This window comes from Pezoporus flaviventris, unplaced genomic scaffold (assembly GCF_033815535.1).
Source record: "Pezoporus flaviventris isolate CSIRO_AGI_PZ_B2104156 unplaced genomic scaffold, CSIRO_AGI_Pfla_v1 ptg000077l, whole genome shotgun sequence".
Lineage (NCBI taxonomy): Eukaryota > Metazoa > Chordata > Aves > Psittaciformes > Psittacidae > Pezoporus > Pezoporus flaviventris.
The window spans coordinates 50671-76101 of NW_026892625.1; the positions used below are offsets into that span (position 1 = coordinate 50671).

Consider the following 25431-nt stretch of genomic DNA (forward strand, 5'->3'; position numbering starts at 1 on the left):
CTGTGAGATGGGTGGTAGGAGCAGGGCCCTGGCGACAAATGTGCTGCTGATAAATTTGGGATGAGCTGCCAGTTCTGATGTGCCTAATCCCACTATCCCAATGATGTGAAGGGCTTAGGGTTAAGATCCTTGTAAATTTGGTGGGAATGAAAAGCCTGGAAAGGAAAGCTCATGTGAGTCTCAATTTTCTTAGTCGCTGGTCTGCTCCTTGTAGTTATTTAAGCACTCCTCCTCCTCCCTCAAGACCTGATGGGATGCTTGGCCGCATGGATGCAGGACCAGGGCGGCTCTTGACTACCAAGACAATTTTTTAATGCAGGAAAAGAGACTGGCTTCTCTAGCTGGCATTAGTGTTCCCAATTTCTTAACTGCAAATTTATGTATAAGCAATACTGTCTCTACAAATTAAAAAATAAGTACCATGTATTAAAATCTAAAATTACACATAAATGCCTGTAGCATGGGGAACAAACAAGAGGAATTAGAGATGTGTGCAAGTCTATGGGGGTATGATATAATAGGCATCACAGAAACATGGTGGGATGGCTCCTATGACTGGAGTGTTGGAATGGAAGGTTACAGGCTTTTTAGAAAAGACAGGCCTGGCAGGTGGGGAGGGGGAGTTGCCCTTTATGTTAGGGATAGGCTGGAGAGTATGGAACTCTGTCTGGAGACAGGTGAGCGGTCAACAGAGAGTTTGTGGGTCAGGGTTAAAGGGAATATAGCTATGGGAGACATTACTGTGGGCATCTGTTACAGACTGCCTGATCAAGGAGAACCTGCAGATGAAGCACTCCATAGACAGATAGGAAAAGCCTCACCCTCACAGGCCCTTGTTCTCATGGGTGACTTCAACCACCTTGACATGGAAGACAACTTCCTTCTGCAAGTAATAGAGGAGCTGACAAGGAGAGGTGCCATGCTTGACCTCGTGCTCACCAACAGGGAAGGGCTCGTTGGAAATGTGACGCTCCAGGGCAGCCTTGGATGCAGCGATCATGAGATGCTTGAATTTGAGATCCTCAGGACAATGAGAAGAGCGTGCAGCAAGCTCACTGCCCTGGACTTCAAGAGAGCAATTTTTGGCCTCTTCAGGAACCTGCTTAGTAAGGTTCCATGGGATAAAGCCCTAGAGGGCAGAGGGGCCCAAGGTTGCTGGTTGATATTCAAGGATCACCTGCGACAAGCTCAGGAGTGTAGCATCCTGACTAGAAGGAAGTGCAGCAGGAGGGCCAGGAGCCCTCCTTGGATGGATAAGGATCTCCTGAGGAAAATTCAGTTGAAAAAAGAGGCTTATAATAAGTGGAAGCAAGGACAGGTGGCACGGGAAGAATACAGGGATGTTGTCCGAGAAGCTAGGGACCAGGTTAGGAAAGCTAAGGCTCAGTTAGAATTAAACTTAACTAGAGGTATTAAAGATAACAGGAAGGGATTCTACAGGTACATAGCAAATAAAAAACAGACTAGGGAGAATGTAGGCCCCCTCAGGAAGCTCTCGGGAGAACTGGCTACACAGGATTTGGAGAAGGCTGAGATTCTGAATGGCTTCTTTGCCTTGGTCTTCACTGGCAAAGGCTCTGACCGCACCACCCAAGCCTTGGAAGGCAGACGCAGGGACTGTGAGAATGAAGACCTTGCGCCCACTGTAGGAGAGGAACTGGTTCGAGACCATCTTAAAAACTTGAATGTGCACAAGTCCATGGGTCCTGATGAAATCCATCTGTGGGTCCTGAAGGAGCTGGCGAATGAAGTTGCAAAGCCGCTGGCCATCATATTTGAGAAATCATGGCAGTCAGTTGAAGCTCCCGATGACTGGAAAAAAGGGAAATATAACCCCCATTTTCAAGAAGGGGAAAATGGATGATCTGGGGAATTACAGACTGGTCAGTCTCACCTCTGTGCCTGGCAAAATGGTTGATGAGAAAATGAACATGAGCCGGCAGTGTGCTCTTGCAGCCCAGAAAGCCAACTGTATCCTGGTCTGCATCAAAAGGAGCGTGACCAGCAGGTTGAAGGAAGTGATCCTGCCCCTTTACTCTGCTCTCGTGAGACCTCGCTTGGAGTATTGTGTGCAGTTCTGGTGTCCTCATCATAAAAAGGACATAGAACTGTTGGAACAAGTCCAGAGAAGGGCCACGAGGATGGTCAGGGGGCTGGAGCACCTCCCATATGAAGACAGGCTAAGGAAGTTGGGGCTGTTCAGCCTGGAGAAGAGAAGGCTGCATGGAGACCTCATAGCAGCCTTCCAGTATCTGAAGGGGGCCTATAGGGATGCTGGGGAGGGACTCTTCATTAGAAACTGTAGTGATAGGACAAGGGGTAATGGGTTAAAACTTAAACAGGGGAAGTTTAGGTTGGATATAAGGAGGAAATTCTTTCCTGTGAGGGTGGTGCGGCACTGGAGTAGGTTGTCCAGGGAGGTTGTGAATGCTCCATCCCTGGCAGTGTTCAAGACCAGGTTGGACGAGGCCTTGGGTGATATGACTTAGCGTGAGGTGTCCCTGCCCATGGCAGGGAGGTTGGAACTAGATGATCTTAAGGTCCTTTCCAAACCTCAACTATTCTATGATTCTATGATTCTCTGAAATTATATGTAACAGTCACCCACCAAATTGTCTTAAGTATGGAGATAAGCTGTTAACAGCAGGTGGAAAAGAAAGAACTCTAAGATCTCTTATCTTTACCATGAATACATTGTGATATTTCAAAAATGATAGGTAACTTCCACTTTAGTGGATTTTATTACCTCTTGCTTCAGTGGACTTTGATAGTAACAGGGAACTGAAAACATACTTGTCTGTGCCTTTGTCTTAACTACAAAATACATTACATATCTAATTTTGCTTTTTAGTGATGGTATAAAGAACAGAAAAAAACAACTTACAGAACTTCCTAAGACTGATTCTATGTGGTAGATTATAATGTTCTTTATGGATTATTGACTTTTAAAAATACATGTTGATGCTATATACGCTAGCTCTGAGCTATTGCAAAAATAGATATTCTAGCCTGAGCAGCAAAACATGAAGTATTAAATCTCGGTTATAGATCCTATAGTTCCTTCACGTGCTTAATAGATAATGAGTGTAATATCCTTTGAAAGCACAGCAAAGTGAGCATATGGCTCAAAAAAACCTCCTGTGGCATTCCAGGATCAGTACTGGAAGGCAGGAACAGGAGGTTATAGAAACTGGAGATGGATAAACCTGTTACCTTGTGCGTTACCTCCTCCATCTCTCTGCTGAGATCAGACCCTACTATTTGATGCTCTTTTTTTGTTCAAAATTGAGAGAGAGGCTTTGGGGTTACAGGCTTTAGTATCTCCATTTGGTTCCCACACGTCAGTTTTGTACTTAAATATCTGTGGTTGCTCACTTGTGCCATCAGGATTGAAGGGACTGGGGCTGAGCGATGCCTGTATGAGGCCAGGCAGTGACTGGAGGATTCTGTCATTTGAGGCTGCCCTGCTGAAATGCGGGTGCTCACCCTGATCTTGTAGGAGTGGTGGGAGAAGTACCTGCTTTGAGCTTGTTTATGCCAGAAATCCCTTTTGGAGCAGCTCTCCATGTCTTCAGGCACATGAACTGGTCCCAAAGCACACGTGGTTGCTTGGAATTATAGTTTGCAGAGCAGCAGTTTATACTCCCAATTTAAGACTGATACTCTCTCACACACACGTTTTCCCATCACTGTACAAATAAAACATTTTGAAGATGCTTAAACCAAAATTCTCCCAGCTGAAGCACCCTCCAAGTCAAGTGTGTGTCTGAAGCAATCTGAGGTGGTCAAGATGTTATCTTGTATTAAAATGGGAACTGTAGCAGAGCTGTAAGGCTGAAGACTACACAGTTTCTGCAGCCTGTCATCTGTGCAAAGGCCTGTGCTGTACATGGTGCCTCTCCATGCTAGTTTCCCATAATTAGAGAAGGGTTTAAAACCACTGATCAGGCAGCAGTGTGTGAAGGTATGGTATAACCATACAACAGAGCTTTGTTTATGGATTTTCGTGCTAATTATAGCTGAAATTTTAAATTAAGGCAGATCAGAAAACTTACTGCAGCCAGATGCAACCTTTAGCCACATTCCTCCCTATACAGGGCATGAGGGAGCATGTATCCTAGCAGAGACAATGTTTCATCATCCCTCCCTCATTACTACTGTCAGGCCAGAAAGCAGAAGACACCTGATTGCTGCTCAGTTGCTCCCTGTCTTTCTCCAGCCAGCCCTGCATGCTTTTCCAATGCATTGGGTGTTTAACATACCTCCCTGGGGAAAGCAGCTGCAGGTGCTTTCTCCATTAGTTTGCTTTGCTAGGAACTTATGCACAAACCCCAGGAGTTTTACAGTTAAAATAATAGAAATATGAAAAGCACTACTGTGAAGCCCTGGCGGCACTGTCCTGTGCCTACCTCAGACTGTGCTGCTGTGACTGGGATGCAGCAGTGCCAGCAGAGAGCTGGCTCCTGGCATGCAGGCACTGGGGTAGGCACAACTGCTGTGGTGGCTTTTCTGTTCTTTCCCAGAAGTTATTTCCTTGTGATGGGACATACAGGCTTGTAACAGACACAGCTATGCCAGACACAGTGTAAGGCGCCCTGGTCTCAAGCAACTCTGCTCCAATTCACAGCATTTTTTCATTTCCAAGCAGATAACAGTATCTATCCTACCCACCTTGAGCAAATATTTAAGAGATAAGCAGCACTGTTTGTGCTCAGCAGCAATGACTCTGCTTGTACACCTGGGACCCTTCACTAATGTGCCTCATGGGGCAGTTTGAGGTCATGCTCTGTGTCCCAGCTCTAAAAAAACCTTTTCCTCTTCCTCCAGCTCCACAGCAAAGCCCAACAGCCAAGTATGACTGACAGCCGCTGGACAAAAGGCAGGGAGAGCTGCAGAGCTCTTGTCGGCTTCACTGCGCATATGTGCTGAGTGGAGAAGGAGGGTGCATTTCTCTCTTCTTCTCTCCTCCCATAAAATTAGGAAAGAGACACATTTTTATGACAGTTTGCTGAAATGTGCACTCACTGCTGATTTGACATTGGGCAGGAAAAGTGTCTACAGAATCGATTTTTAATAAATGTAAACAACTAAATTATGAATGACAAAAATATCACTGAACAGTTAAATATTAATCATGTAATTACTTACATTAGTACTTTTAGTTCAGTGCTGTGATAGTGTTTTACTCAAATGGTGTTGCTGTGCTGGCTGAGTGGGTGCAATGGGACAGAACCATCGTGGCTCCCTCAGTGGTGGGGCTTGGGAACAGAGGTCTCTCCTTGTTCTTATTACAGCCCAACAGCTGGTTGTCCTACAGGTTCCTGTGATACTGGGTGGTCCTCTGAAAGCCTCTGGAACCAGATTTATTCATAGAATCACAGAATGGTTTGTGTTGCAAGGGACCTTAAAGCTCATCTAGTTCCAACCGCATGCCATGAGCAGGGATACCTTCATAAAATCATAGAATCATAGAATAGTTAGGGTTGAGAAGGACCTTAAGATCATCTAGTTCCAACCTCCATGCCGTGGGCAGGGAAACCTTGAAATAAACCATGTCACCCAAGGCTCTGTCCAACCTGGCCTTAAACACAGCCAGGGATAGAGCATTAACAACTTCCCTGGGCAACACATTCCAGTGCCTCACCACTCTCACAGTAAAGAACTTCTTCCTTATATCTATGAGTTTCCTCAGCAGCTCCTTATCCATCCATGGAGGTCTCCTGGCCCTCCTGCCTCACTTCCTTCTAGTCAGGATGCAATACTCCTGACCTTGTCGCAGGTAATCCTTGAATATCACCCAGCAACCTTGTGCCCCCCTGCCCTCTAGGGCTTTATCCCATGGAACCTTACTAAGCAGGTTCCTGAAGAGGCCAAAGTTTGTTCTCTTGAAGTCCAGGGCAGTGAGCTTGCTGCACGCTCTTCTCATTGTCCTGAGGATCTCAAATTCAAGCATCTCATGATCGCTACAACCAAGGCTGCCCTGGAGCATCACATTTCCAACCAGCTCCCCCCTGTTGGTGAGCATGAGGTCAAGCCTGGCTCCTCTATTGCTTGCAGAAGGAAGTTGTCTTCCACACAATTGAGGAACCTCCTGGATTGCTTGTGCCAGGCTGTACTGTCTTCAGCAGATATAAGGATGGTTGAAGTCCCCCATGAGGACAAGGGCCTGTGAGCGTGCGGCTGCTCCTGTCTATAGAGCGCTTCATCCACAGAGTCCTCTTGATCAGGCAGTCTGTAACCAATCCCCACAGATCTTCCACTAGACCAGGTTGCTCCAAGCCCTGTCCAACCTGGCCTTGAACACTGCCAGGGATGGGGCAGGCACAGCTTCTCTGGGCAACCTGTTCCAGTGTCTCACCACCCTCACAGGGAAGAACTTCTTCCTAATTTCTAATGTAAATCTACCCTTTTTAAGTTTAAAACCATCCCCCCCTTGTCCTGTCACTACATGCCCTTGTAAAAAGTCCCTCTCTAGATTTTTCATCATCCCCTTTAGGTATCGGAAGACTCAGTCTCCCCAGTGCCTTCTCTTCTCCAGGCTGAACAAGCTCAAGTCTCTCAGCCTCTAAATCCTTTGAACAGAAAACAGAAGTTCTTTTTTTAATAAGAAAAGAAATGAGCTGTCAAGAAAATTGCTGAACTGGCCTTAAACCAGAAAGCAACCCCCTCCACCCCCAAAACATTCCTATCTCAAAGTGCCATTAAACTCCCTGACAGTGTTGTGTGATCTACAGAGCTGTGGCTGTGCTCAGTCGGGAAGATTTGAGGTTGCTCCAGAGGAAGCTGGGTATGCAAAAAGCTCTGAGTGCTTCTAAGATGGATTTGGGTGAATTTATGAAAGAGATGGTGTGTGGTGAGCTCTGCTCTGGGGGCTAGAGTCCCTGCTCCACAGGACCCCTCTGTGCTCCCATCTTGACAGGTGCTTCAAGGACCTTGCATGGAAAATATGTCCTAGCACTGTGAGGGCTGTGGGTAGCAGCAGGCGTCAGTGGGTGCTTGCATGCAGCTTCCTCCCCTGCCCAAGAAACTAAGAAAATAATTTACTGGCACTCTTGTCCTTGTGGGCTGGCTGGTGTCTTGGGTTCAGATGTAGCAGTTATTTTTCTCCTTCTTAGTAGCTGGGGCAGTGCTGTGTTTTCGACTTTAGTCTGAGAATGCTTATAACACACCATTGTTTTAGTTGCTAAGTAATGCTTACCCCCATCAAGGACTTTTCAGTCTCTCATAGTCTGCTGGTGAGAAGGAGCACAAGAAGCCGGGAGGAAGCAGAGACAGGACACCTGACCCAAACTAGCCAAAGGGGTATTCCATACCAGAGCATATCATGCACAGTACATAAACTGGGAGCAGTTACCTGGAAGGCACAGATCGCTGCTCGGGTCGGGCTGGGTATCGGTCAGTAGGTGGTGAGCAGTTGTATTCTCTTCCCTTGATATTTCCCTTATCATTATTATTATTGGTGGTAGCAGCAGTGGTTTGTGTTATACCTTAGTTACTGGACTGTTCTTATCTCAACCTGGGGGAGTTACATTCTTTTGATTCTCCTCCCCATCCCTCCGGGAATGGGGGGAGGAAGAGGGGGGAATGAGCGAATGGCTGCATGGTACCGAGTTACCGGCTGGGCTTAAACCACAACAGGAATATATATTCAGCTGTATTATTTCTCATGGAAAGACTAAGTCTTCTGAGAGAAGCCAGGCATTTGGAGGCAGGAGGAATGGCAACCAGGCAGATGCCCGGTTTGCTTTCTGCAGAGCATGTTCCTCAGGACATGGAGTGATATAGCTGATTTTGGTCCTGTGACCAGCTGATCCCCAGGTCTCATAGGTCTCACTTCCTTTTCTTTGCTCATAAAAGGTGTGCCACATTGCTTTTCTTCTGCCAGACTCTTATCCCCAGGACTGCTAGCAGTGGGACTATGGTCCCACAGGCTATGCTACAGATACTGCATTTGATTTGATTGCTGGTTTGCTAAAACATTTAGTGTTGGATGGTCACTTATCAGCACTGAGGGATCCATAGAGCTTATCTCCATGGATGGGCAGCCTCTCCTCTAGCATGGAAAGGTTTTGATGGTGGTTGATAAAAATGACAGCCAAACTAGAAGAAAAGCTCACAGCCAGGAACCCATCTCCAACTAACCATTCGGTTCTTCGTTAGTAGGATATGTGGACAGGATTGTATTGATACGCATATTGACTACACAACTCGTTAAAGTTGTAAAGTAGGTATGCTTTATTCAGCTGAGGCGCATGGGGGATAATTCCTCCAAAGGCATGCACACCCCAGCGTCGTTTTCCCTCTACATTTATTCTCTAAAGTGTTACATATGCAATAGGTTATACAACAGGCCTATACATATTCATATCCTTTTCCCGCTTCATATTATATTGAGCTAAAGCTTCCTTCACGCCTGCGCAGTGCCTCCTGGTGGTCGTGGGCAGGGGTCTTGAGATGAAGTAAACGAGTCTTCCTCACTCATGAACTTTTCACCTCTGTCTTTCACGCATGCTCACTAGTCCTCTGGCTTCGGCTCAAACCGCAGTTCCAGTCTCAGCCGGGTCTTAACCAGATGTATGGTGTTGCAAGTGCAAACTTTGACCACCAGTTCCCCTTATCTGATGTTCTTTCCTTTCTTACACAAGTTTACATTAAACACCAGCTGCACTTTTAGACAAATACTTATTGTTAACTGAAGAGATTGAAGATAATCAGAAGAATAACATAGGTTTAACATTTGGCTATTAATTCAGGCCCCCTATCAGTATATTTGTGACAAATGTTCTCACCAAAATTACTCTGCCAGCCATGGGGAAAGGGTTTTGTAGGCACTTTCCTTGTTGGGATCACGGTTCTAATTTGCAGCCCTGATTTGGGGCAGCATGAGCTCAAGGCACTTGCTACTGGTATGTGCCTGTGTCTGCATGTGCACACATGCTTCATGTGTTTGAGCATGTGGGTGCACACATGTGTCTAAGGCATCTGTCTTTGTGCACTTGTTTGTCACCAGATTAAGATATTACTTCATGCACACTGAATTGATGCAACTAAATTGGCTGGATGTTCTTAAGCCCTGAGAGTATAATGAAATTTTGTCTCTTTTGCCCATTTCTTTTTCTTTTCTTTTTTCAGAATAAGTCACCTGTTTAATGGCATGGAGCCTATTGTCTTGGACAGTTTAAAACAACATTATTTCATTGATCGAGATGGTGAAATTTTCAGATATATATTAAGCTTCCTAAGGACATCCAAGTTACTGCTCCCAGATGACTTTAAGGTAAGGAAAGCTATAGTCTGCAGCCTAATTTTTCCTCCTGTTTGTTTTAGTACAGGTTGAATTGTGTGCTTGACCTAAACACACTTAACTAAATGTTGCTGTTTATTGTTAGCACTTCTAGTACTTGTGTATTACACCAGTATTATTATTTAATAAATGGACCAGCGGTTGTCATGGATACCGTAAAAAGTTAAAAGAGGCAGCTTATGGCTAAATCAGTTTTTCTAAACTAATTGTATTTTCTCACATTTTTAGCTTACTTATCAGGGTATAACAACAATTAAGAAGCAACATCAGCAACTAGCACTTACCAGGGTTTAATGCTCAAGATCTGAAAGAAATATTTTAAATTTGATACTTAGAGGACTTAAATTGTATAATTCTTTTTCTTGTTGGTATAAAAAAATAAATACACTTTAACAAACCCATAAGGATTTGTGTTAGATGCAGATACTTTGATTTCATGAAGTAAACTTTTACACAATTTATGAATGTAAAAATATTCTCGGGAGATGGAATTTACTGAGGGCTTTTTCAGGAGCATTATGTGTTCTCTATGAAATAATGGTGCTGTTTGTCACTTTGCAAATCCTGATTGTTTCTAAAAGCTCTCCTCTGGAGAGCACTTGGCTTTGCACTTACGAAACTTGCAACATTGTCATCCTTATGTATGAAAATTAGAAGACAAAAGTGTCCAGACTGTCAAATTCAAGAAAAGCACTAACTCCAGGATGAAATGATTAATAAATTAGGATGGCAATGGGGATCTGCTCAGTTACAAGATATGGAGGGTTGCTGGAAAGGAAAGTTCTTGTGCTGTGCAGCGAGAATTCACTTTGCATGTTGGCCTAGGTAGGCAAGATAATTTGGCCAGTCATGATTGAGTCAGTCCAGATTTGTGGTTGCTCTGGTGGCTTTAGCTTTGGAGTACAGCTGATATTCATGCTGCAAACCTCTCCTCAGCCATTCTTGCCTAAGTTACGAGTACAATTGTATTTGACCCCGGCATGGGAGTGTTTACAGTTAAAGTTGAGCAGACATGCTGTGCCATGGGAGAACACATCTAATCCCAAGGCAGTGAGAAGTTTTGGCAATTATGGGTGGTTTTGGAGCTCCAGCTCAGAAGGGCTGTCCTGGCACTGTTCTTTCTGGAAAGTGGCAGGCAGGTTGGGGAGAGGGGCCTATGGGTTGGGGTACCACAAGGCAGGGTAGAGCCAGAGCACTGAGGAGCAGATGCAAGAAAAGTTCTTTACAGAGAAATGAGAGAAAACACACAGGTAGGAGTGAAGCTAAAGACCAGACCAATCCTGTGGATTGTAAAATGGATTAAGTTAAGGGGCGTGGATGGAAAAGTGGTACAGGTGAAAGGCCAGAGGGATGCTTTGGTGGCAGCATTTTGGACGATCTAGCAGGACAAGGAAGTGTGAGAAAAGAGGGTAGAAGAGATGTAGTTCGAGCTGATCGTGGCCTCAACTGGCATCCAGATTTCAGAGGTATTGTGAAACAAAACCAGCAGGATTCGGTAAGAGCTTGGAGGTAAGAGTGCTGGTGGGTGCCAAGGACGTGTCTGTGCAGTGAGCCACTGGCAGGGCTGGGAGAGACTCGGGAGAGCTGTCACTGTGCCCAGGCTCAGTCCATTGTTCCAGACCATCTCTTTGATAAGGGTTAACTGCATTTTATTTAGTTCCTCCCTGGGAGAGCTTTAGAGCAAACCCCAGGCTAATGAGGGCTCAAGAACAAAGCAAAGTATTGCTAGGTAAGGAGTAACTAAATAAAAATGCATAGAAGTATGTGCTGCAAAGCTATATTAAAACTGCATTGTAAACAGATTTGACTTCAAAGAAATTGTGTAATTTTACCAGCATGATTAAAGTGACAGAAGACAATAATCAAAGGCAGCAAATGGAATCACTTGGTGTTTCTAAATGCAAAACTCTATTTAAGGTATAAAAACTGACAGGTTTTCCAGTGAGACTCGCATTAAATGTTCTTTATGTAAAACAAAGCATAATCAAGTGTTTTGAATATTTATTAGTTTTTACTCCTTAATTTAATCAAGCAGTTTATTAGCCTCAAGGTTTAGCCAAATTGCTTTGCAACTTGAATTGCTGCTCAGATGGTTATTTTGGAAAGTTTGGAATGTTAGTACTGCACCAGAGTTATTGTGTTTGCTATTTAAGTGTTGTTTTCAGACTAAGTTAACACTGAAATGCAGAGAAAGTGGGGTATGTGTTCCAAGGCTAGTGATTCTTTATCATCAAGTCTGATTGGTGTGTTTACAGTGAATATTAGTTACACTTCCAACTACTAATAAGCCAGAACTTGAAAGTGTTTAGTATCTGATAGGTCCCCCTGCTGAAAGCAACACTAATAGTTCATATAATTTTCCTTGGTTTGGGGGATTTTAAGCCACATGAAGTATGCTGAGAAATTACTGTGAATTGTTTGGCTCAGTTCTCCTTCTCAGCTAGCCTGTGTTGAGCCAGGCAATGGTGAGCAGCCTGGAGCTGCTCACAGCTCCCTCCTCCTGCGCAGGTTCAGAGACCTGCATGTGGGACTATGACATCTTGAGCAACAAATGTCCTGGAGCAGAGTGTGGAGCCAGTACCCTCTGGTCTGCCATGCTCTTGGGTTAAGGGGTGGCTGGCCCAGGAGCTGCCCCTCTGCAGCCCAGAGTTTGGGCTGGAAGGGACCTTAAAGCTCATCCAGTTCCAACCCCCTGCCACAGGCAGTGACACCTTCCACTAGACCAGGCTGGTCAAAGCCCCATCCAACCTGGCCTTTGTGCCTTGGTCTTCCTCCACCATCAGAAGTGTTTCCCCAGTATATTCTGAGCAACATCTGTCCCCTTCACTGCCAGTACATAACTTCACACAAAACCAAAACTCATCACACCTACTAACATGAGACTCACACCTACCTTAGACATCATCAAACAAAACCAGACATAGGCAATGTGTACATTATTACTCCATCTTAAGGAGGGGAGAAGCACAAATACACAGGACATATGATTTTTGAATGGATTATAGGGGTCACCTGTAGCACCGGAACCACAAGGCCAACATGCTAATTAATTATAATTCTAAAATCAGTGTTTGCATCTAATTTTAAGTGCTCTCAAAATGACCTTAGCAAATGGTACAGTTGTCATCATAGAAGTGAGCAACCTTCTCTCGCAGCCAGGAGTCAGATCTTCACAGCACTAAAATATAAAAGAAACATTGAGTTTGGATGACAGTTTGTTGCTTCATTAGCAAAGAATAACAAGTGGAAAATGAGCAGAACGACCCATTTCAGCCTGTTCAGGAGTCAACATTAGGTACTGTTGTGGTTTAAACCCAGTCAGCCACACTCCCCCCTCTTTCTTTCCTTCCCCCCCCCCCCCAAGGGATGGGGAGGAGAATCAAAAGAACCTAACTCCCATGGGCTGAGATAAGAACAGTCCAGTAACTAAGGCATAACACAAATCACTACTGCTACCACCAATAATAATAATGATAAGGGAAATTACAAGGGAAGAGAATACGATACCACTCGCCAAAACGAGCCCGACCGAGAAGAGAGAGTGCCCTTCTGGGCAACTCCCAGTTACCTCCCTGGGCATGACGTCCAGTGGTATGGAATACCTCTTTGGCTAGCTTGGGTTAGGTATCCTGTCTCTGCTTCATGCCAACTTCCCCTCCTCCCTGGCAGAGCATGAGACTCAGAAAGTCCTTGGTCAGAGTAAACATTACTTAGCAACAACTGAAAACATCAGTGTTATCAGCTCTGTTCCCAAGCTGAAAGTCAAAACACAGTGCTGCACTGGCTACTAAGGAGAAAAATTGACTGCGACTGTGAAACCGAGGACATTATTCCATACCATTCACGTCATGCTCAGATCCCACATTTTCAATATACCATCACTCTCCCACATATATACATCCATATATACACACAGAGACCAAGAGAAAAAGATCATTTATTTTCATGGACCAATCCCTATAATGCTGTTGAGTCCATTTGGTCCATGATGTCAGGTTCCATGTATTGTAACAATCTTTCAGGGCAGGAGAGGCTGTATGCAGTATTGGATCGTTGCCTGCTGCTGATGATCGTTCCTTTACTGAGGAACTCATCTGGTTCTATCAAAGTTCATTCTCTGTTGGGATGATGGTTGGAGGGAAGTCAGGGCCAGTCGCTGGTGACCTGAAGACAACTAGTTGATGGGCTATAAAAGTATTACACAGCAGGCAACAGCATACAATTAAGTTCATTGGCTGCTTTCCCCTAAAATCAAATCCCCTTGAGGTATACATCGGACTTCCCCATCTTCCCGCATTACCCACCAAGTATATCCAGGTCCCTGAGCAAAAGCAATCCCACAAGTGGGTTTGCCTTTACCCGAAGCAGGAATAACCCAGACTGTCTTCCTCAGCAAGTTCTTCATGTGCACCACAGTAACTTCGTCCCCCTCTACAATATGTAAAAGTTCTGACTGGGCTGGGCCAGCCCTGTTGGTAGATCCTCTGGTGTTGACCAACCAGGTGGCCTTTGGTAAGTGTGTATCCCAATGCTTGAAAGTTTCCCCACCCATTGCTCTCAGTGTAGTTTTTAACAGCCCATTATACCTTTCAGTTTTCCCAGAGGCTGGGGCATGGTAGGGGATGTGATATACCCACTCACTGCCATGCTCTTTGGCCCAAGTGTCTATGAGGTTCTTCCGGAAATGAGTCCCATTGTCAGACTCAATTCTCTCTGGGGTGCTGTGTCGCCACAAAATCTCTTTCTAAAGGCCCAGGATAGTGTTCTGGGCAGTGGCATGGGGCACAGCGTATGTTTCCAGCAATCTGGTGGTTGCTTCCACCATGGTAAGCACACGGCGCTTGCCTTGGTGGGTTGGTAGGAGTGTGATATAATCAATTTCAGGACTCCCTATATTTTTACTTCAGCCATTGTCCTCCATACTAAAGAGGCTTTAACCATTTGGCTTGCTTAATTGCAGCACATGTTTCACAGTTGTGAATAACCTGGGCAATAGTGTCCATTGTTAAGTCCACCCCTCAATCACGGGCCCAGTCTAATTCCATCCGAGCCACTTCAATCTTAGCATCTCTATCCCCTTGTTGGTTTTTCTGGTGTTGGTCAGTGGCCCAACTCTTGGGTACATGGGCATCTACATGGCGTACCTTCACCACCAGGTTCTGCACCCGGGCAGCAATATCTTTCCACAGCGCAGCAGCACAGATGGGTTTCCCACTGCCTTGCCAATTGTTCTGCTTCTATTGCTGAAACCACCCCTACAGGGCATTTGCCACCATCTATGAGTCAGTACAGAGATAAAGTACTGGCCACTTATTCACCAATGTCCAGGGACAGCTGGATGGCTTTCACCTCAGCAAATTGACTCGATTCACCCTCTCCTTCAGCAGTTTCTGCAACTTGTCATCGAAGACTCCATACAGCTGCCTTCCATCTCCATGCTTTCCCACAATATGGAAGGACCCATCAGTAAACAAGGCATACTGCTTTTCACTTTCTGACAGTTTATTATATGGTGGGGCCTCTTCAGCAAGCATCCCCTCCTCCTCTGGTGACATTCCGAAATCTTTGCCCTCTGGCCAGTCCATGATGACTTCCAGAGTTCCTGGACGACTGGGATTTCCTATTAGAGCTCGTTGTGTAATTAGTGCAGCCCATTTACTCCATGTAGCATCAGTTGCATGATGTGTAGAGGAGACCCTGCCTTTTAACATCCAGCCCAGCACGGGCAACCGGGGTGCCAGGAGGAGCTGTGCTTAAGTGCCAATCACTTCCGCAGCAGCTCGAACCCCTTCATAGGCTGCCAGTATCTCTTTCTCAGTTGGGGTATAGCTTGCCTCAGATCCTTTTTATCCCTGACTCCAAAACCTGAGGGGTCGACATCGAAGCTCTCCTGGAGCTTTATGCCAGAGGCTCCAGGTAGGACCATTCTCCCCAGATGCAGTGTACAGTATATTTTTTACATCTGGCCCACTCTGGACTGGTCCAAGGGCTACTGTGTGAACTTTCTCACGTTTAATTTGCTCAAAGGCTTGTTGTTGCTCAGGGCCCCATTTAAAATCATTCTTCTTCCGGGTCACATGACAGACAGGTCTTAGAATTGAACTGTGATTTGGGATGTGCATTCTCCAGAACCCCAAAACACCCAAGAAAGCTTGCGTTTCTTATTAGTTGGTGGAGACGTTGATGTTATCTTGTTGATCACATCTGTGGGAATCTCTCTACATCCATCTTGCCATTTTATTCCCAAAAATTGTATCTCCTGTGCAGGTCCCTTGACCTCACTCCGTTTTATGTCAAAACCGGCTTTCAGCAGGATTTGGATTATTTTCCTCCCTTTCTCAAAGACTTCTTCCGCTGTATCGCCCCACACAATAATGACATCAATGTATTGCAGGTGTTCTGGAGCTTGCCCTTCTTCCATTGCAGTCTGGATCAGTCCATATCAGATGGTAGGGCTGTATTTCCACCGCTGGGGCAGTCAGTTCCAAGTGAACTGGACACCCCTCCAAGTAAAAGCAAACTGTGGCCTGCACTCTGCTGCCAAAGGAATTGAGAAAAATGCATTGGCAATATCAGTTGTGTCATACCACTTAGCTGCCTTTGACTCTAGTTCATACTGAAGTTCTAGCATGTCCGGTACGGCAGCACTCAATGGTGGTGTGGCTTCATTCAGGCCACGATAGTCTACTGTTAGTCTCCACTCTCCATTAGACTTTCGAACTAGCCACATGGGGCTATTAAAGGGCAAGCAGGTCCTGCTGATCACTCCCTTACTCTCCAGTCTACGGATCAGCTTATGGATGGGAATCAGGGAGTCTCGGTTGGTGCAATATTACCTCCAGTGCACTGTTGTGGTCGCGATTGGCACTTGTTGTTTCTCAGTTTTCAGCAACCCCACAACAGAAGGATCCACTGAGAGACCAGGCAAGGTGAACAGATGATCAATTTCCTCAGTCTCCAAAGCAGCAATGCCAAAAGCCCATCGGTACCCTTTTGGGTCTTTGAAGAACCCTCTCTTGAGGTAGTCTATGCCGAGGATGCATGGAGCCTCTGGACCAGTCACAATAGGGTGCTTTTGCCATTCCCTCCCAGTCAGGCTGATTTCAGCCTCCAGTAGAGTCAACTCTTGGGACCCTCCTGTCACTCCAGAAATATAGATGGGTTCCACCCCTTGACAGCTTGATGGCATCAGGGTACACTGTGCACCGGTATCTACTAGAGCCTTATACTTCTGTGGGACTGATGTACCAGGCCATCTGATCCACACAGTCCAGTAAATCCGATTGTCCCCTACCTCCACCTGGCTGGAGGCAGGGCCCCTCTAATGATCATCACAACATTGGACACTTAAGTCATATTGAAAGGGATTATTCTTTGTTATCACAGGATCTGGAGTAAAATCAGCTCTTCCACTCCATCTGGAAACTGCTCACCAGAGACTGAAGCCGTAGCTCTCATGGGACGATCAGTCTTGGCCCTTGCTCCCCTCTTCAGTTCACTCACCCGTTCCTCCAAAGCTGAACTAGGTTTGCCATCCCACTTTGTTATGTCTTCTCCGTGATCCCGCAGGTAAAACCATAGGGTAGCCCGTGGCGTATACCTCCTGTATCTCCTTTCTCGAACAATAGGACACCTTTTGTTAATAGCTGAGACTTGTGTTGGTACACGTGAGGAGCCAGATAAATCAGGTAGATCGTCCCTCAATTGTTTGAGATCCTGGGACAGTTTTTCCACAGCTGAGATGATGGAAGGGGTGAGATTGTCTTCGAACTCTCAGAATTTATGAATCATTTCATCCACTGTTAGTGGTACTATGTCATTCCAGGTTACTGTTGCCAATGAATGGGCATATGATGACGGTGCATTCCGTGTGAGTTTTTGCCACATGGGTCGTGAACATTCAACTTCATCTGGATCTATGGGTATATCCCTGTTATTCAGCTTGATGTCATCTCTATGATGGCTGATTCCCTCAGAGACTGGATGCCTTTGTCTAAAGTAGTCCACTTGGCCGAATGACTGATAACATCATCCTTGTATGGAAACCTTTCTTTCACAGCTGCCAAGAGCCGCGTTGAAAGACTGAGGGACTTTTTCTCTCTTGCAATTGCTTTGTCAATTCCCCCTTCTCTAGCAAGTGATCCCAGCTGCTTGGCTTCTGTACCTTCTAGTTTGTGACCATCAGCCCCATTGTCCCAGCATCAGAGCAACCAGGTGATTATGTGCTCCCCTGGTTCATGGGTAAAATCTTTTCGCATATTCCGTAGCTCGGTTGAGGTCTGAGGTTGAGAAGTCACCTCTTCTTCTTCTTCTTCGTCATGTGATGATGACTCCTGATCAGATGCTAGACCGGGTGGTGAATACATTGTTTCTTCATCTTGCTTCACCCTTCTTGCCTCTTTTTTGCTTTTTCTCTTGCGTACAGGGGCAACCGATATTGGTACGAATTGGTCCTCTCGTTTAGCTGCAGTGATTATCACTGTGGTTTGAGTAGCGACTGCACTTGTTGCTGGGGGTGGTGTAGCTGCTGTGCTTGGAGATGGGGTAGCCGTGCTGTCTGTTGCATTCGAAGTTTGAGTAGCTGCTGTTCTTGTTGCTGGGGTAGCTGCACTGTCCACTGCAGCCAAGGTTTGGGTAGCGACTGTACTTGTCGCTGGGGGCGGTGAAGCTGCTGTGCTTGGAGCTGGAGTAGCTGCACTGTCTGTTGCTTTGCCCTCAGATCCGCCGACATTCTTTTCCTTTTGAAGGTGCTGGATAGTGTTGAACAAGGCCCTGTGAGCATAGGCCAAGCCCCAGCACGTTGCCATGATTTGTCTGTCTCTGGTATGGCCAGAATGACCACACATCTCATTTAAGTGTTTTACTAATTTTTCTGGATTTTCCAGTTGTTCGGTGGTGAAATTCCAAAGTACTGGAGTGGCTCACTGACCTAGATACTTGCCCATACTATCTCACACACCCTGCCACTTATGGCTGTCCAGCCTCAGGGAAAATATCTTGGTCCTCCTACATCATCGTCTAACCCCAGACAAGACCCAAACCTGACTCTGCTTAACTCTTGAAATCAGACGAAATGTTCGCAGGCAAAACACACTCTGTATGCGTGCCAACATGGTGATCCCCATCACAGTCAGCAAACATGTCTCAACTGCATTAAAAGGCCATTCAAAAACTTCAAAACTCTCAAATGATTCTATAAACAGTCTGAGGGGGGAAGACTGGGAGGGTAAAAGAATGTCTCCTTCACAGGTTGACCACCTGAGAAGGAGAAAAAAGATGTGTAATTGCTAAGCACTTCTGTTATATACCTCCCAAAGTATAAAGGTGGTGACCGCACTGGGAACATAAGCCAGATCAGTTTTATGATCAATGATTCTATTGCATTACAAGTCATTACAAGTACAATGAGACAAGATCCTTAGCCCAAGCCCCACACTTGAAAAGCATGGATTACCAGCAAATACCGGCTCTAAGTAAAGTACGATATACTGAAACTGTGAGATCAAGAGCAACAACTGTGAGGGCCAATAAATCAGCATTGTGATGAGTGACTATTAATCTAAAACAATGAATGCTTATCACAAATACGATTAGACACACTCTGGTCAGATCTGTTGTTATCTCAACCCCTCATGCCCCACGTTGTGCGCCAAGGAACTGTCGTGGTTGAGATAAGAACAGTCCAGTAAATAAGGTATAACACAAATCATTACTGCTACCACCAATAATAATAATGATAAGGGAAATAACAAGGGAAGAGAATACGATACCACTCGCTGGAAAGAGCCCAACCGAGAAGAGTGAGTGCCCTTCTGGGTAACTCCCAGTTACCTCCCTGGGCATGACGTCCAGTGGTATGGAATACCTCTTTGGCTAGCTTGGGTCAGGTGTCCTGTCTCTGCTTCCTCCCGGCTTCCCCTCCTCCCTGGCAGAGCATGAGACTCAGAAAGTCCTTGGTCAGAGTAAACATTACTTAGCAACAACTAAAAACATCAGTGTTATCAGCTCTGTTCCCAGGCTGAAAGTCAAAACACAGTGCTGCACCAGCTACTAAGAAGGAGAAAAATTGACTGCTACTGCTAAACCCAGGACAGGTACAGAACCAAAGTACCTCTTTAGTACTGAGAGAACAGCATCGGCTTCACAGGAGACACCATTTTACCATTTCTGTTGGCTGTCTTTGCCTGTAGTTAGCAGATCTTTGCTGACCCGCTGGCACTGATGTGGAAACAGCAGCACAACTGGCCTTTCAGTCATACTTCTCATCACCTCCCCAGCAGGATGTCACCCTTGTTAGAGGTGACTGTAGAATCCACCAGAAAAAAGCTTTTCTACTGAATCATGAGCAGAAAATTATTTTGTGAAAGGCAAAAAGCTGTGTCTTTGAAAGATGTTTACCTTTCCTATGAGATCTAAATGTCCAGAAGTTGTGGATAGAGAAAGGCTGTGTGCATTCCACCTGGTTGTCTGCTTCCTTTTCCAGGTGATCTGATACAACTTCCTCACTAGTTCCTACAACAGCCACAACAAGTTGAAGGCTTATGGTAGCTCATGAAGAATTTTTCATAGGATCATAGAATCACAGACTTGTTTGAGTTGGAAGGGACCTTAAAGCTCATCTAGTTCCAACCCCCTGCCATGTGCAGGGACACCTTCCCCTAGACCAGGTCTCCAAGCCCTGTCCAACCTGGCCTTGAATGTTGCCAGGGATGGGGCATCCAATTTTTGTAGTATGTTACAACAAAGCCGCAGGCTGGTCTGTCCATCTCCCCTTTCAGTCTAGCAAGGAGCTACCTTCTCATGAGCAGGGACCTTGTCTGATGGGAATCACCTTCGGAGTAAAGTGATTTTCCTTGGCTAAACACAAACAGGTCCATTAGCTACCATACACGGTGCTTGACTCTGGGCTGCGCTGCCACAAGTGCAGTGCTATTAAGAAGCTGGGAAGGTAGGGAAATAATCCTTAGAAGAAATGGGAGATGCATCATTAGTCCTGCAGGACAAGGAACTCCTGGATACTGTACAAAATCTGCTGTGGGATGCTGTCTGAGCTCAGCAGCACTGCACTGACACCAGGACTGCAGCCGCTGTTAGAGTGTGCAATATCTGTGTGCATCTATCAGTGTACACCTGGGACAGAAGCTGTACCAGGCTGCTCTGAGGCTGAGTTTCAATGAGACTGTGTGCACTTTGCCACTGTGCTAGGCAGTTAATGCCCTGTAGCTACTCATTTGCCTCTTCTGGATAAGTCTACGAAGATTCTTGTCTGCATCTGCCTTTGGTAGCTTATCAAAACTAGCAACATGGAAATGTTTTCTTGCAGCTTCTGTGGCACCTTCATGGCAAGGTCCCTTGTGGGTTGAATTCTACTTCACATTTCATGTTAAACTTGCAAATCATCAGTGCATAATTTAATATACAGTGCAAGGGTGGAAATAGCCAAGTCAGTATTACCTGGGCATCCTGAGTATCCTGTGTAGGCAGACAATCCAGAGTTGGGCATTGCTTCCAGTTCAGTCTCAGATGCACAGTACTCTGAGTGGTGTATAAAACCTGAATGAGAAGATTGTGTAGTTAGCAGTGTGTTGAGTACATTACCTTGCCCAAGCACAGGCTTCAGAGAACTGGACCCTTACAGTGTGAGCCACTCATTCTTTGTTCCTGGTTTGGTGAAGTCCTCCTCCCTCCCTAAATATGTGGTCAAATGCCTGATCAGTGACCAAGTGACTCAGTGCAGAAACACTAGCAGTCCAGCACAAAGCCAGAGCGGGTCGGGGCGGTGGGGCAGGGTGGGTTGGTGGTGGCTGGGTTGGGCAGCGTGTGGTACATGGAAGGGGGGGTCATGGAAGGTGAATTTTCTCTTGCCTAACAGAAGACACTTTTTCATCCCCTCTCTTTGTTACAGTACAACAAATTCCCTTCATTGCCACTGCCTGATAATAGGTGCCCAGACTCCCTAATGCTGCACATGTATGTTGCTTCTCCTTACCAGCACGCCTCAGATTCCCAGCTTCTGCTGCAAACCCCTTCTGTGCTCAACCCAAGTGTGGAATGGACACAGAGATGAGAGTCTTGCTTCTTAAATTAACCCAAACACCTTGGCTTAACCCAGGCAGTTGCAACCAGGTGCACACCTCATCCTGCAGAACACATGATGCTCCATCACAGCCACGATTTCCACACAGCCATCTGAAGCATGGCTGTATCCTCTGGGAACAGTAGTGGAAGAGCTGTTTCATTTGAAAACTGGTCATCTTATTACAAAATTATATCAGAATATAAAATTTATCTTATTTATTTTAGGATAAATGATGGCTAGCAGGAGTTACTAAGAGCTGCATCTGATGCGGTGGGCTAACAGCTGGCTGGGGGGATTTAGAGGTGGTGTGACCCTGGTTAAAACTAGTCAGGCTAAAACTAGTTTTTCAGGACCTACTGAAAACAGCAAGACTGTCCATTGCCTTCAGGAAGCACAGGATGCTCCTGTTCACTCTCCAGAGTTACATTTTTCCTTAGCATTGTATGTTTTCCTCTGCTCAAAAAGATACATGGGACCAGCAGATGCCCAGTGAATGTTTGATAGGCCCCTGCACACAGCTCTGTAATGAACACAGTTAGGTGGTGGGCTGTGTTGCTCCAGTGTCCCTCACAAAGACTTTGGAAAGTTTAGGGAAGGGACTGTTTTGAATGTAGGCCGCTAATCTGTGTAGGTTTAAACCAATCCCATGCTTGGTAACCAGGGAGATTCACTGACGGACACAGAAAAGTAGTAATGGTTCAGCAGAGAGTTCTGATTTTGGGGAGGGGAAAAAATACCATCCATCAAGGGACAAAGATTTAGGGCTGATGCTGTCTTACCTGAGACCAGGTGATGCAGCCAGTCTCCATGCCTCTTCATCTGGCCTGTTCCCAGCTCTGGTTGTTTGCAGCATGCTTTCTATAGGATTTCTTCTTTAATCTTCCTGATGTTTTTCATCGCCCAGGTACTTCCTGTGTGTTTGTTGCCTTCATTTCTTCCCACTTGCCTCTTATCCCTCTTCCCTCTCTGTGCCTTCTCTGCTCCTTTTTTCTCCCTTAGTGGTGTGCCTATTGTCCCAGCCTTAACAGACATCAGAGAGATGTAAAGGATTGGATGTCCCTTTTGAAACGCGATAACCTTACCAGTGTCAGTGAATATTTATACATCTCCAGGCTGTAGGCAGCCCTCGGGAGAAAGAGCATCTCTCCACTACCAATGGTGGGTCTGTGTGCCAAATTTGAACAGAGCTAACTGCTTTGATTCAATAGTATCCTGCAGCAGCAGATTTTACAGGTTAATTCCCAGCCACTATGAAGAGTCACACCTTTTTGTGCTGCATGTTAATTGGCCTTTGATTTCCCCACTTTCCCAAGTCCTGGAGCAGCAACACTGCTGTTATTTTTCATGTAATTTTGGTGCCCATTTCTTGATTCCTTCTTGCCATGCCATTCTTCCCAGTCCAAATGATTCCAGTCATTTTACTCTTGTGATTTTTCATTTCATTTCATTGCATTGCAGTCTTTATGTCCAGGTTTGACCTACAGCATGCTCCACAAAAGTCACATAGCATACCTGTGGTGCAGCATTTCCATCTGTAGACAGGCATAAGAGCCAGGAAAGCAAATGACAGGTCTTTGCAGAGAGGAGCTGGTGCTGTGCTCTTGTTGCTTCTCTTCCCTTCAGGAGGCGGTGGGGCTAGTGTAAGCAAACTGTCCGCCCAGTGTTCACCCCTCTCTTTCTTCTCTGGCTTGGTCTGGTGGGGTGCTGACACCCCTTGCCTCATCATACTCAACAGCTGAGGTGGAAAGATCTGTTGGAGATCTGATGCAAAGTTGTTAATGAGGATGTGCAGAAGACATCTCATTCGGTGAACTTGGAATTGGATAAAATTAGGAATTTGCCCAAAGCCCAAATGAGGTCATGGACAAATGGCTGGGAAGAGCTGTTTCTTTTAAGTTGTTGGAGTGGGGTGGTCACTACCTCTGTATAATTTTCTAGGATCCAAAGTAGGCTTTCAGTACATGAATAATCATGAAACACAGGGAGTAGATGCTGTAGCTGAATTTCAGACTCAGCAAAGACAGGTGAGAAGTGAAGCTGAACTGACATCTCTGTCTCCTAATGTGTGCGAGAGGTGACAGCAAAGTCTGAGATCTTCTGTTATAAGATCAGAAGTGACTATCTGAGGCTAAGAATGAAGATTAGGTCTTGGGACATCTCTTACATCAGCAGGTTTTGCTTAGTGCAATCATTTATTTTGATTTCTTAATCCAAAAAGTAAAGCCTTCTGGCATTGAGCTTGTGGGATGACAAATGAACAAATAATTCAGTGCAGTGGGAACTTCACAGTCAGTTCTAACAGATTCACCACTAACACAGTGTGGTTTTCTGTGTAGGTGAAGACAAAGATGAAGTATGTGGGTACTTGTCTTTGCACTCTTGCTGACAATACATAAGCCTAATTAGATCAAACAGGAACAATACTCATTGCTAAGAGACCTATATAAGCATTTCTAATTTCTCTCTCTTCCTCTCTCTCTTCCCCCCCCCAGGACTTTAATCTTTTATACGAAGAAGCAAAGTATTACCAGCTGCAGTCAATGATTAAGGAACTTGAGCGATGGAAACAAGAGAAAGAACAAAGGAAACATTTCCAGCCTTATGAGTGCTTGGTTGTAAGAGTGACTCCAGATTTGGGGGAGAGAATTGCATTGAGTGGGGAGAAAGCTTTAATAGAAGAGATCTTCCCGGAGACTGGGGATGTCATGTGCAACTCTGTGAATGCTGGCTGGAACCAGGACCCTACCCACGTTATTAGGTTTCCTTTGAATGGATATTGCCGGTTGAACTCAGTGCAGGTAATGTAATGGCCTTTCAGTGCTGGCTCATCTATTTGTTGAGGGTTTTTTTTAGTATTTCTTGTTCAATTATGTGCAAATTATTTACTTCTGCCCACTTACCTTCAGTGCTTATACTGCAAGGAGATATTTTCTGCCTGGTGAGATCACAGCCTTTCAGATTTTCCTAAGTTTAAGCAGAAAAACAGATTTAGATTTTGTGTATGTTAGTGCCATACTGGTCTCATAATGGTGTTATACTGATAAATGCTATTTTTTTTCATCAATGTATAGCCTGCAGCAGGGTTGTTCTTTTTTTTTTTCTCCAAAGTGCCCCTCAGGAAAAAAGAGAGTTCCAAAAAACTAAAAAAAAAAAAAAAATCTCCACACCATTTTATAGAAAATACAACAATGTGTAAATGTATAATTTATATCTTACTCATAATTAAATGATGGTGCCTATGGGATGGACTTAAAAAAATATTTCATTTTATACTCAGAGTTTTGCCATTAGGCTTAAAATTAAACATATGAAACAAAAGAAGATAGATAACTGGACAGATAGGTAGATGGTGGCAGAAATAAATCTGTGCCTTGTGTTTAGGCAGCAGCCTTATGGACAAGAAATGCCATTTCACAAGGGATCACCACCACTGTGGCCAAGGCCTTGGTGTTGTAGTTGTCCTTGGGCTGCAGAGAAGGAATGGTGTTGGTGATACTGTTAACTTGTGCCTTACTTAACAAGGGCAAGACAGCTATCGTTTTTTGCACGTATGCCTTTAAAATATGCTGCAAATACTGTGGAAATGAAATCAACCTGTGGGGAATATTTCTGAAGTTACTGTCCCTTGCAGATGGGCTGTGGCTGCAGATGTTAACTGGGATGTGGGAAATGCTTTAATGGCCTTGATAAACTTCCCTGTGGTCAAATACCCACAGAAGAGCTGGCCCATGGGACTGGCTGGACAGACTGTAAAGACAAGTAAAGGTGGATGCAGTCGTTTTAACAATGTGCATTTGACACTGATACCTCAGTTCACCTGGCTGAGCACTTGGGTCTGGGTTAGCCAAAGTGATGTGCAGTAAAAGCTGAATGCTAATTACTATTAATATTTGAATGTGCTTTGAATTCAGTCAAAATTCAGACAGAATCAGAGTCTCTTCACAAGTTCATGTTGTGAAAAAAATGTCTGTCAGCTTACAGTATAAATGATAATTCTAAATTACATCACTTTATAATTAATAGTGTTTTCAAACACTTTCTGCAAAAT

General features: G+C 45.1%; 1 protein-coding gene across 4 annotated transcripts in view; it reads left to right on the plus strand.

The window, feature by feature from the left end:
- LOC133279425 (BTB/POZ domain-containing protein kctd15-like) overlaps positions 1-25431 on the plus strand; it is a 75005-nt gene that overhangs the window by 43244 nt on the left and 6330 nt on the right. For all 4 annotated transcript variants that reach the window (XM_061473132.1, XM_061473133.1, XM_061473134.1 and 1 more), the window contains 2 exons: positions 9133-9277; positions 23876-24181. In XM_061473132.1, the coding sequence (XP_061329116.1) occupies positions 9133-9277; positions 23876-24181 (451 nt within the window). The remainder of the gene's footprint in view (positions 1-9132; positions 9278-23875; positions 24182-25431) is intronic.